We start from the raw sequence: 13401 nt of genomic DNA, 5'->3' as shown, positions 1-13401 counted from the left end.
GTATTCCTGAAAAACGTGCTCACATCTATGTTGGGAAGAGGGAGAGGAAAAATGAGACAAAAGGCAGAAATGGGATTAAAAGTTTGGGCCAGAGTTAATTTTTTTCCACCGTTTCCTTGTGTTACAGTTTTGCATAGGAAAGAGGAAAAAAAGCAAATATCTGTTCGCTTTTTGCCTGTAGGAGGAGCTGCAGGCGCTGTGAGGGAGAGGGACTGAGTATGAGGGTGTACCTGTAGGGGGGGCCGGGGCGGACAGAGGGACAGAAGCGTGCTCTGGTCCTCCCTGGTCCGTTCCTGGGCAGAATCGTGAGCGGTACCATTTCTCTGAAGTCCTCACTAACCCTGCATGGTATCCTCGCCTGCCGAGGCAGCCGGCATGCACCATGTTTTCTTTGCAGCTATGAGAAATAGATCCTAAATATTCCTAGGCTACTTAGCAAAACTCACAGGGAAGGATGATGTTTGGTTGAAACGCTGGTTGAGCTAAATGGCCTGTGTTAGAGTGACCTTCGGAAGTCCCGGGATTCATACCTGGCCGCAGGTCAGATGCAGCAGGAGATGAATTTGGCTTTTGTCAAAAGCAGCTTATCTTCCGCAATAGAGGTGTAGAGTTAATTAATCAAAAAAGTCGGCCAACGTCAAGTAAAATAGAAAGATATGCACTTTGAACGTTTTAATTTAAGCTCCATAAATGTACATTGTCTTGTCAAGCTCTTGCTGTAGGGCCAAGGCCTTGTCTTTAATTGTAGCCTTATTTATTGGACTTGGGATGCTCTTTCTTGCAAAAGCACACCCATAATTCATCGCCTGTGATTTTTAATCTTGTGGAGCAAGAAGTAGAAACCTCTGAAGAAAATCGAATGGCAAAATCCTGTCAGCTTTCTGTCATCTGTCATTACAATTTTAATATTTCCCTTTTTTATATTGATCACACCCAAACTTAGTTTGACAGCTGTTTTTTGACAGCTGAGTTGTTTGACAACTCAGCATTATCAAATCTTTTAAAAATGTTCAACTTAGTTTTGTTTCACACTGAGCAAAAATTATTTTTGCCCTCACGTTACATTGTTTTGCCTAATGCTGGATTAATTTAGATAATCATGGTAAGTACAACGGCATAAACAGGGTCAAGACCAGGTACTATTGACACTCGATAAGCACACCACTCAGTTCTAGGGAGCAGACTGTCTGGGTGGGTGAGATACCCATCTAGTTTAGGATGTTCAGCGCGTAATGGACATCCATCTTTCCATTTTAGGAATACGGAGAGCCTAAGCTAATTTGGCAAGTTGCTAAATGGAATTTGGTTGAGAGCTTTTGTTCGTTTCGCCTAAGGTTCAATGTTTAAAGGTGAACTTGAACTCCAGTGTGAGTGTGTTGTGCACGTGTGTCTAGGAGAGAGCACCTCTGGGTATTGATGGTGGCGTGTGACCAACAGGGGCCACTGCAGCTTTTCTTTCCAGTCCCGCATCTGTGTTACCGAATCGCTTTGGTTTTCCCTTAACTCTGCAGCAACTTCCTACCCCTTCCAGTACTGAGTCATCTGCAGAGAGGGGGTGTTAATAGAGGTGGTCTCCACAGTCCCTTCTGTGCCCAGCATTTTCCTTAATTAAATGTTTCTGGAGAGAGGGACCCATGTCACTGTAAGCTGTCTATCAAATTGTGCCCCATGGAGTTCTGTGTCAATTGTCCACTTGAATTTACTTTGCTTAACAGCAAATGTGTCTTATGTATTTTTTTTTCGCTTTTGCTTTCCTCTCCTCTTTCCTTTTTTGTGCCACTGCTGCACTAACAAAAGCCTTTTCTGTGTTTTTGCAGGCTCTTTCTTGATAAGGACATTCCTAGGTATTTTCTGTTTGCTTTTTTGCACATAAAGATTCTAATCTATCAGAATGCTTTATGTCTTACGTTGCTTGGACTACTATTTTAATTTAGTAGTTTTTCCCCGTGCAGACCTAGGATAGAGCAACACCTTCTCCGGCACCCTTTGTTCCCCGGGTTTTCCTGATGTGTATAGTTTCACACACAGCTTCTTAAATGATTGACAGAGTTCGTATTCTCTCATTCCATTTACTAGACCTGTCCATTTAATTCTTGTGCGCCTTCGGGTTTTCCTCTGCTGCATTACCAATTAGAGCGTTACTCCCCTCCTTTCGTGGAATCTCAGGCTGGGTTTTCTATTCTTTGTCTGTCCTGTCTCTGTCAGCAGCTTGAAAGGTTTGTTGCTCTGTAGCTTTGCATAATTACTCACTGTTTTCTTTGTTTTGTCCTATGCCGTAGAAGAGACCAGTTTAGCTATTTGGGCAGCTGAGTCTGTGAAAAATAGGCTGTTTATTTTTAAACATTTCTCTTTCTCTGTCAGGACTGCTTGTCTTATCTATTTTCTTCTTTTGCAGTAGAAAAAAGTCCTGGTTCAATAGTGAAGGAAGTCTTTGCCCATCTCTCTTCATCTGATTTAGGGAAGAAAAATGAAGGAAGTTATACATGACAACATAGCCTAAAATGTCTGTTTGTTTGTTTTTTTTTAATTTTTTTTTTTTGACGTTTATTTATTTTTGAGACAGAGAGAGACAGAGCATGAACAGGGGAGGAGCAGAGAGAGAGGGAGACACAGAATTTGAAACAGGCTCCAGGCTCTGAGCTGTCAGCACAGAGCCCGACGCAGGGCTTGAACTCACGGACCGTGAGATCATGACCTGAGCCGAAGTTGGACGCTTAACCGACCAAGCCACCCAGGCGCCCCTGTTTGGTTTTTAAAGATACACACACACACACACACACACACACACACACACACACACTGCCATTGTTCAGAACATCTCGAGAAATCCATTTGGGATTATTTCTTAACCACCATAGGAGCCATACAGGGAAACATGTCTCAGGACTCAGCCCTGTTTCTAATTCTAAATTCTCTTGCTAGCTTGATTCAGTTGACATTTCTCACCAGTCTTGTTTCTTAACAACCATCTCTGAAGGATTGCCATCTTCAGTGGGTATTCCAAAAGAATGTGCTGCAGCACCCCCAAGTGCCAAATGAAACAAAAAATCCCCTCCCCCGCAAATGCAGGAAGATTTTAGTGGAGTCAGAAATTCCTTTTTGTTAGCCAAGGTTCTACCACTGAAATTTCCTCCTTAGGTTAAGTGAAAACCCAACCTGAAAACAGAAATGAAGAGGCTTTTCTTTGACAAATTCAAAACATTTGCCTGTGTTGAAAGAGAGTCATGAACCCTAAATATTGGCACTGGGAGGTGCTAAGTCACGGTGTGAAAATTTAACGGCTCAGAGATTATAGGCAGGAGGGACAGGGACTTCTGTCCGGCTTCTCCAGAGTAATAGATGCCCTCGCTCTAAGAAGGGGGTTCATTCCACTTCAGCACGGGTGTGTCCAGACCTCGTGGTGTGACAGGTAGGCCCGTTCCAGGTACCTCAGCACACACAGGGACACAATAAAAGCGGAGTCTCGGGTGACAGAGCTCTCAGGGAGCTTCTGCCCAAGTAGTGCTCATCACCACCCAGGATTAGAATGTGTTTTAAACCAAAATGAACTATTTGATTGAAACAGGGCGCTGTGGATGCATGACGTGTTCTCTGCTGAGCCCAGGAGCCCAGGAAGACTTCCACCATCCTTTGTGGTTGCTTTTTTTTTTTTTTTTTTTTTTTTTCCCCACTTTTTTTTTTTTTTTTTTGGGACAGAGAGGGACAGCATGAAGGGGGGGGGGGCAGAGAGAGAGGGAGACACAGAATCGGAAACAGGCTCCAGGCTCCGAGCCATCAGCCCAGAGCCTGACGCGGGGCTCGAACTCACGGACCGCGAGATCGTGACCTGGCTGAAGTCGGACGCTTAACCGACTGCGCCACCCAGGCGCCCCTTGTGGTTGCTTTTTGAGACCCTTGGTTGCTTTATCTGTCTCTGTCTTGTTAAATGTTTCTTTGTTCCTTTGGTGTCTTTGTATTTTCTTGACCCATCCACACTGCATCAAAAGCTAGGCGTTTGAGAGAGTGGCAGGTACTTGCGGAAGACTTCGATGTGGAAGCAGCTACGAAATGAACTGGTCAGGCTTCTAGAAGAGCTCCCTAGTCTGACACGTGGAGGATGAGGTGTGGCTAGGGAGTTCTTTTAGAAGTGAATTGTTTTCTCTCGACAGTTTCAGGAGAAGGAAGCACGGGCATGTGTTTAGAGAGAAAATACACCAGTTATTTGTCATAGGAAATCTAGAAAAGACAGCAATAGCAAGGTCACCATTTGGGAAGGAGTTCGGAGGAGTGTATTGGGCAGGAAGCACAGTGTGCGCCACCGCTTGCCAGCTGAATCGGGTGAGAGCCAGTAGTGATGGAACAGGCACTGTCGGAGGTAGGCACCTGTTACGGAGCCCGCGGGGGCCCTGCGGGGGGACTGCAGGCAGTCGGGGGCTGACCTGTAACTCAGCACAGTGCTTCAGATGAGACTGCAGAATGGGCAGAACCCATGTCAGGCCAGGTCAGCCCTGTGGGGTTTTACAAAGAAGATACGAGAACAACTTTAAAAAGTTTATAGGTACTCATTAAATCAAGCTTCTAGTTGTTATTTAAATGTAAGGTTGGTTTTCTTGTGGATTTTTTTTTGAAAAGTAACAAATAGTAGTTAGCCAGCTCTACTCTAAAATTATTCTTTTTCTGAAACATCAGCTAAGGATAACCACTTGTTTTTTTATTTAAAATAAGACTCCCAGTACTTAAATTATCCTGCCTGTTTCCTCCATCAATCTTCTCAGGTATGTTTGTGACATTTCTGAGGCTCCAGAACCAGACTGTGAGGTGAAGACAGGCTTACAATCTACTGAGGATTTGTTTCCTGCTCTTTGTTGACTGATGGAGGAGCTCCTTTTGGCTTTCTTCCTTTAGTTTCTGTCTGTACCCACTTATCCTTTTCATCCTAATCTCTTTGATTGCTCTATTTTTATGTTTATAGGCAGAAAAGCAGGCTTGTGGGGTGGGGGGGAAGGCATAGCTGAGTGCTCCTGGGTAGTGGGTGGGGGGAGAGGCGGGGGGGGGGGGGGGGGGGGCCTACCTCTTCCTCCGAGGGGGTAAAGCCTCCACTGTGTTGTTAGATTTCGATATATTGCAGGTGTTTGTGGGTGTCGGCAGTGTTACTGACAGTGACAGTACCTCGACTAAGGTGACTTCACTTCTTCAGGTAATTGCCTCTCGCCTTTCTGACCTTAGGACCTTCTACCGTTTCGAGGCCGTGTGGGACAGCTCCCTCCATAACTCTCTCCTTCTGAACCGAGTGACACCCTATGGGGAAAAGATCTACATGACCTTGTCAGCATACCTAGAGGTGAGGAGACTCTGAACTTGAATGGCCAGCCCTGAGCAGTGGGCAGATGACCGTGGGAGATGAAGAGGAATGATTTGACAGATTTTTGTCAACCGTTTGCTGCCGTTCTGGTTGTAGGAAATTCTGTTCCTAGTCTCTGTTTAATCGAAAAGTTACATGACGGGGTGTTCGGCTGGCTCAGAAGAGGTTGGGACTCCCCATCTTGGGGTCGGTCGTGAGTTCGAGCCCCATTTTGGGTGTTAGAGATGACTCAAAAAAATAGTAATAAACTTTAAAATAAAAAAGCCCTATGATTTCTACTATAGCTTCAGTTTTAGTGGCCTAATCACCATTCTTCAAAGAAGGTATGAGTTTAAGAAAACTTTGCCTCGTGTTTTTGCAGCTGTGGGCAGAGCCCGGTCGTGGTTAACAGCACAGACCCTGGAACCAGCCCAACTGAGCGCAGGTCCCTGTGCTGCCGCTTACTGCCAGCATGTCCTTACACAGGGGCTTCGTCTCTCTCTGCCTCAGTTCCCTCATTTCTTAAACAAGGGTAAACATAATGGCATTTACCCCAGAAAGGTGTTGAGAGATCACATATAAGCATTTAGGACAGTGATTGGCACATAAGAAACAATAAATAGGAACCGTTATTACAGAAAAAACTTTTAAAAATAGTTCCGAAAAGTAAAGCAGCTGCGAGGACCACCGCCTACTCTTGCACGTATCGTCTGCCGAGTTGCTGTTGAAGCGACTGGCAGAGCTGAAATCTCCCCGCCCCCCATCTGGGACCAGCTCTCCAACCGTGGCGGCGCACAGACTCCTGCCACAGTGCTCCGTCTGGGTTTCATCGGGGCCCACCCCTCTCTGCTTTCAGCTGGATCATTGCATCCAGCCGGCGGTCATCACCAAAGATGTGTGCATGGTCTTCTACTCCCGGGACGCCAAGATCTCGCCGCCACGCTCTCTGCGCAGCCTCTTTGGCAGCGGCTACTCGAAGTCACCGGACTCGTAAGTTTCTGAGACAAGTTGAGTTTCCATTTGGTCTGCCCACTGCAGGGTCAGCAGAGCCCGCAGTGTGCCTGGCTTGCTGCTGCGGGCTTAGCTTACAACCGGATGCCTGAAGGGCAGTAACTTTTAAATGTTGGCATTTAATGGAATACTGACGGATAGACGAGCGTATGAAGGAAGGAAGACTATTACATTGTGAACACTCAGCAGTTTTTCAGGGACTAAATGTTCTTTCAGATGTCATTATTTCTAAATGATCACCATTGGGACGTTCTTCTTCTAAAGACTTATTCGTATTTAAGACCTGTAGAAATCCGCCAAGACTAATACAGGGAATGCTTGTGTGTCACCACTCAGCTTAAAAAATACGTGTTACCGGGGCGCCTGGGTGGTTCAGTCGGTTAAGCGTCTGACTCTTGATTTCGGCTCAGGTCGTGATTTCGCGGTTTGAGAGATCAAGCCCTGCGTCAGGCTCTGCTGACAGCGTGTGGAGCCTGTGTGGGATTCTTCTCTCTGCTCCTCCTCCACGCATGTGTGCACACACGTTCTCTCTCAAAATAAATATGCGTTACTAACACAGTGGAGGGTTCAGTAACCTTCCTCATGACATGCCCCCAAAGTCGATGTTTATCTTTTCATTCTGGTCAGACCTTCCTCTGCCCGTCTTGTCTCTCGTGGTAAGGAAACACAGATTTTTGGGGCGCCTGGATGGCTCGGTCGGTTAAGCGTCCGACTTCGGCTCAGGTCACGATCTCGCAGTTCGTGAGTTCGAGCCCCGCATCGGGCTCTGCGCTGACAGTTCAGAGCCTGGAACCTGTTTTGGATTCTGTCTCCCTCTCTCTCTGCTCCTCCCCTGCTCACGCTCTGTCTCTGTCTCAAAAATAAATAAACATTAAAAAAAATTTAAAAGAAAAGAAAACACAGATTTTTAACTTTTACCTTTGTATTATAAACTTTTGGGTTCATCATTCAATTTTACTCATCCTTTGAAGTAATTCAAAAGATTGGCATGAAAACAAACTCCTAGGAAAAAGTATACTTCTTAAGTTCAGAATAAAAAAAGAAGTGAGAAATGTCTGTAATTATATTTAAGGGTGGGCTGCAGTCCCTCCAGAGGAGACAGTGTTTTAAGTAGAGAGAATTGAGATTTTCCTGTTTTTGTGCCATGAGAAGTTAAACAAGTGTTTGTTTTAATTCAAATAGCAATCGTGTCACTGGAATTTATGAACTCAGTTTATGCAAAATGGCAGACACGGGTAGTCCAGGTAAGCCCTTGTGGGTCAGGGAGGTGATGGTTATCTTTGCCTGTGTTTGGAGTATTTTAGGTCAAAAATCTAACCTACACGAGTAGGAAAATTTTGTAGAAACCAAGTATATTTTATAAGAAACCAAGTATATTTTATATATAAAAATATATATTTTATATATTTATATAACAAGTATATTTTATAAGTTTTTTGGTGGTGGTGAGAGTTACCTTTTTCTAAGTAACAACACTGTTTGGTTTATGACCTGCAGAACAGTTACAAAAACTGTACTGAACAAAACGTTAGGAGGTTGTTGCATATTATAAAAACTTTGAGTGTGTGAGAATGAATTTAGCTTTCCAGACCTCATAACCGTTTCCCTCTCCACGTTAGCCCCAAAGGTAACTTGGCAGTGTGACTTTACAGGTGTTGTCAAGCTAGAATTTGAACTTCCTGTGCCCTAGGAAGACAAATTATTAAGTTGAACTTGTTCGGTGCCCTTTCGGATGTCTCTCTGGGCTGCCATTACTTCTCTCTCTGGCTTGGTGGCCTTAAGCAGCCCTTTGCATTTCTAGATTTATAAACCAGAACATGGACAAAAATCAGTGTTTTTAAAAACATTTGAGGGCGCCTGATGGCTCAGTCGGTCAAGCATCTGACTCTTGATTTCGGCTCAGGTCATGATCTCTCAGTCTCGTGAGTTCGAGCCCCACATCGGGCTCTGCGTTGGCAGCACGGAGCCTGCTTGGGATTCTCTTTCTCTCTCCCTCCCTGTTTGTCTGCCCCTCCCGCACTCACACTGTCTCTGTCTCAAAATAAATAAGTAAACTTAAAAATGAACAAATAAACAACATTTGATTAAGGTGAGCTTGAATCATTTTAGAGAGCATATACAGGAAAAGGTCAGGGCCCACAGTTAAGATGTAGATTAAAAAAAGACTGAGTATGAATCCAAGTCCCAGTAGTAGCTATTGACGGTGTCCAGATATTTCCTTGAGAAATTTTATTAATTAACAGAAGTTCGTATCTTCGATATGTAAAAACAGTATATTTTTAGAAATTAATGGGAAATGACGGGGCTGAAGCCATCTGCCGTCTGCCGTCCTAACTGAGCTCGTGAATGTGGGGTGTGTGTGGGGAGTACGGGGATGGTCCTTTCCTACTTTCTTCGTATGGATGTATTTGGAACCATAGGGTACAATTTGATCTTTCTATATTTTCATGTAACATAACAACTTGGGCATTTTCTCAGGTTGTGTTACAGTCGCCCTAATTATCGAAGAATATAAAACTCAGTTTTAAAAGAGGTTCAGAGAATTGCTTTGGGGAAAAGGGGTGAATTATTATTAATAAAATCCCAGGTATCTTGACTAAGTGTCTTCGTTTGCCATGTATCTGAGTTATTAGTGTGTTTTGAGCTAAAAATGGAATCCGATTTTTCTCTGAATAAAAGACTTTGTCCTCTTGCCCCAGGCATGCAGAGAAGGAGAAGAAAAATCTTGGATACGTCAGTGGCCTACGTGCGGGGAGAAGAGAACTTAGCAGGCTGGCGGCCCCGCGGGGACAGCCTCATCCTTGAGCACCAGTGGGAGTTGGAGAAGCTGGAGCTCCTTCACGAGGTATCCGAGGGCAGGAGCTGCTCAGATGAACTCTTGGGCACAACTCCCAAAGTGTGGCTCATATGCTCACCTTCTCTACATGATCCTGGCTTTTCAGCCTTCGATCGTGGTAGAGGCCCAATATTTCGCTTATGAAGATCTTAATGAGCTTTGCGTTCGCTGAGGCCATTGTGTTGACCTTCTTAGGTGGAGAAAACTCGCCACTTCCTGCTGCTGCGCGAGAGACTTGGTGACAGCATCCCCAAATCCCTGAGTGACTCACTGTCCCCCAGCCTCAGCAGTGGGACCCTCAGCACCTCTACCAGCATCTCCTCTCAGATCTCTACCACCACCTTTGAAAGTGCCATCACCCCCAGCGAGAGCAGCGGCTACGACTCCACGGACATCGAAAGCCTGGTGGATCGAGAGAAGGAGCTGGCTACCAAGGTGTGACCCCCTTTCTCTTTGCTGAGCGTTTTCCCCCGTGAGACCCCGTGAGCCAGCTGGAGTTTTCATTTTCCACCACCCTTGAGGGCCTCTGTTTCGAGGCCTGTGCTAGCTGGGAAGGTAGAATAAGACTCAGTTTCTACCCGTACTGAGCCCCCAGGCAACCGGGTGACAAGTGTGTGATGGAGGTGTGTGTCTGGAACCTGGGGGAGCCAGAGGAGGGGGCCTCCGCGGGCTGGCGCCGGTGAGCTGACCTTGAAAGTCTGCGCCAGAGGGAGCCTCGTGTGCTGTACCGTCAGCGCTGGGGAATCACGCGGGCGATGTGGGCAGAGGCAGGAGATGGAGTCGGAGACATGGGACAGGACCAGACCTGGCAGGGTCTGTGGACTGGAATAGAGTTCAGAGGGTCCTGGGGTGATGCGGAAATATTTTAAGCAGGTATTCCTGTTTTAGGAAGACTCCCGTGGCAGCAATAGAGAAGGTGGGTTTGTGGCGACGAGAGACTAGAGGCACAAAGAGCTCGTTAGCACGGTGTTCCAGATAGAGACGGTGCGGGTCTCAGCTGAGGCCAGAGGCCGCAGGGTGAGGAGGAAGAGCAGTCACGGAAGAGACACCGGGGAGGTGGAATCAGCCCCCCTTGTTGCCTGGGTGGGGTGGGAGAGGGCGGAGGGGTCGTCGAGGATGACTCCCAGGCATATGGAGCCTGGGCAACTGGCCAACAGTGGAATAGAGAGATGGTGGGGGCCGGGGCGGGGGGCTGTCTTGTTGTTTCAATAACCGAATGGCCTTCTAGTTGGTTTAAGAAAATACTTCCATCCAGAGGTCTCCACGCCTTCTAGTACGGGGACAAGTCGGAAGGGGAGCTGTTGCTCTAAACTGTGGTGGTGGCAGCCATTCATTTTTGTGGTCCTGAGAATGGCTTTTTTAATCCACTGAATTTATCTTCTTTGTTAGACGTATGCCAGGCTTCCCTTGCTGTATTCGTATTTAATTTCTGGAGCCGTTTGGTCAGCACCTGAGCCCCACTGTGTGTCTTAGGCCTGTTATTTTCTCTTCCTGCCTCGCACCCAGGGCTTCATTTAACCACTGAAACTTACACGTGCCTTTCTGTCCCCAGTGCCTGCAACTTCTCACGCACACTTTCAACCGGGAATTCAGCCAGCTGCATGGCAGCATCAGTGACTGTAAGGTGAGCTCAGATCTCCTCTCCGGGTCTCCCTGCTTTTAGGTGCCTTCAGATGGGTGTAGCATCGTGTTTGAGGATGTAGGACATATCTTCATTTTTTAGAGTCAGAGCACTGACTTTTGAAGATACGAGTACTCCCCGGTGTCTCTTAGGGTGTTAATCAGATGGGAAACGTTTTGGCTTTTCCCCAAATCCCTCAGGGAAGATCCTATAGGGGCTGGTACGTCACTGCAAGGCAGGACACTAGAGGTCCTGAGGTTCTTGGCGGCATAATGTTGTTGCTTTTGACAAAGAGTGAGATGAACACTTTAAAGAGCCTCTCCAGCATCCACTCTGTTCTAGTCACTTTAACCTTTTTTGCTGTTCCTTAGACATGCCAGCTTCATTCCTGCCTATAGCAGATCTTTACACCCTCGCTGTCCCTTCCCTTGGAATAGTCTTCTTCCAGATGTGCCCATGATAGGCTCCCTTATCTTTTTCATCTTTCTGCTCAGATATCGACTCCTTAACCACCCTGTGTAAAGCCAACAGGTCCCGAAACTTTCTGACCTCTTTCCTTGGTTTATTTTTTGCTGTAGCACTTACCGCTATCTGACGTTTTTTTTATTGAAGTATAATTGACATACAGTGTTATAGTAGCTTCAGGTGTACAACTTAGTGATTGAATAATTCTGTACATCACTCAGTGCTCACCGTGATTATAATAAGTATAGTCCCCATCTGTCACTATAGGATATCATTACGGCATCATTGACTGTATTCTCTGTGTTGTACTTGTCATCTCTGTGACTTATTTATTTTACTTATTAAAAAAATTTTTTTGGGGGGCGCCTGGGTGGCTCAGTCGGTTAAGCGTCCCACTTCAGCTCAGGTCATGATCTCACAGGCCGTGAGTTCGAGCCCCACGTCGGGCTCTGTGCTGACAGCTCAGAGCCTAGAGCCTGCTTCGGATTCTGTGTCTCCCTCTCTCTGCCCCTCCCCTGCTCATGCTCTGTCTCTCTCTGTCTCAAAAATAAAAACATTAAAAAAAAAAAAGTAAAAAAACAATTTTTTTAATCTCTATTTTTTTAAGAGAGAGGCAGAGTGCAAGCAGGGGAGGGGACACAGAGAGAGGGAAACACAGAATCCAAAGCAGCCTCCAGGCTCTGAGCCATCAGCACAGAGCCCGACGCAGGGCTCGAATCCATGAGCCCTGACATCATGACCCGAGCTGAAGTTGCATGCTTAACCAACTAAGCCACCCAGGCGCCCCTGTTTATTTATTTTTTTAATGTTTATTTATTTTTGAGAGAGAGAGAGTGTGCGCCCTGGGGAGGGGCAGAGAGAGAGGGAGACAAAAAATCCGAAGCAGGTTCCAGGCTCTGAGCTGTCAGCACAGAGCCCAATGTGGGGTCCCAACCTGTGAACCGCAGGATCATGACCTGAGCCGAAGTTGGATGCTCAACCGACTGACCACCCAGGCGCCCCTTATTTATTTTATAACTGGAAGCCTGTACCTCTTAATCCCCGTCATCTGTTTCACCCATCCCCTCACCTACCTCCCCCCGGTTTGTTCTCCGTATTTAAGAATCCATTTGTTTTTTGTTTTTTAGGTCCACGTATAAGTCAAATTACATGGTATTTGTCTTTCTCTGTCGTATTTCCCGTAGCAGAGTACCCTCCGGGTCCATCCATCTTGTCACAAACGGCAAGACGTCATTCATTTTTGTGGAGTGCATTGTGTATATACTGCGTTGCGTATACGTACACTGTCTTCTTTACCCGTTCATCTACTGACAGACACTTGAGTCGCTTCCATATCTTGGCTAGTGTAGATGATGCTACAGTGAGCAGAGGCGTGCATATATCTTTTTGAATTAGTGTTTTCATTTTCCTTGGGTAAATAGTCAGTAGTAGAACCGCTGGATCGTAGGACTACCTGACGCTTCTCAGAGTGTTCGTGGATTTGTTTGTTGTCTGCCTTCTCCACTTAGAATGGAAGCGCCAGCAGGGCGGGGCCTCTGCCATATTCTTAGAATAGTGCCTGTTGTTCTAAGTGCTGGGCTCCTAGAGACAGGGCCATTTACTGAATGCAGGAGGACAGTCACAAAAGAAAAAGCCAGCCTTGCCTCTTTTGTAAATGATTCCTGTTGTGACACTCAGGCCATACCGTATTTGTAAGTCTTGAAAAAAATACGTACATATATATACATCTATATCACAGCTCCTCGCTGCAGGGGCGTTCTGTTTTCCCAGCGAATCTCACTCGCTGTCTTGTGTTTGCCTCCAGCTGTCTGATATCTCTCCTCTCGGACGGGATCCGTCCGTGTCCAGCTTCAGCAGCGCCACCCTCACTCCCTCCTCCACCTGCCCTTCTCTGGTAGAAGCTCGGAGCAACTCTCAGGAGCAGAAGTAAGTACCCTCGTTTGCTTTTAAAAAAATAAATAAGGGGTTCCTGGGTGGCTCGGTTGATTAAGTATCTGACTTGGGCTCAGGTCATGATCTCACAGCTCATGAGTTCGAGCCCCGCATGGGGCTCTGTGCTGACAGCTCAGAGCCTAGAGCCTGCTTCGGATTCTGTGTCTCCCTCTCTCTCTGGCCCTACCCCATTCACACTCGGTCTCTCTCTCTCCC

General features: G+C 46.4%; 1 protein-coding gene across 6 annotated transcripts in view; it reads left to right on the top strand.

Moving 5' to 3' along the window:
- Nucleotides 1-13401, top strand: part of KIF1B (kinesin family member 1B) — a 151126-nt gene that overhangs the window by 122913 nt on the left and 14812 nt on the right. For all 6 annotated transcript variants that reach the window (XM_049618126.1, XM_049618127.1, XM_049618131.1 and 3 more), the window contains 7 exons: nt 5206-5320; nt 6177-6310; nt 7514-7575; nt 9031-9176; nt 9363-9602; nt 10720-10791; nt 13058-13179. In XM_049618126.1, the coding sequence (XP_049474083.1) occupies nt 5206-5320; nt 6177-6310; nt 7514-7575; nt 9031-9176; nt 9363-9602; nt 10720-10791; nt 13058-13179 (891 nt within the window). The remainder of the gene's footprint in view (nt 1-5205; nt 5321-6176; nt 6311-7513; nt 7576-9030; nt 9177-9362; nt 9603-10719; nt 10792-13057; nt 13180-13401) is intronic.

The sequence above is a fragment of the Panthera uncia genome (genome assembly GCF_023721935.1).
Source record: "Panthera uncia isolate 11264 chromosome C1 unlocalized genomic scaffold, Puncia_PCG_1.0 HiC_scaffold_4, whole genome shotgun sequence".
Taxonomy (NCBI): Eukaryota; Metazoa; Chordata; class Mammalia; order Carnivora; family Felidae; genus Panthera; species Panthera uncia.
This window is presented reverse-complemented; position numbering and strand designations above follow the sequence as displayed.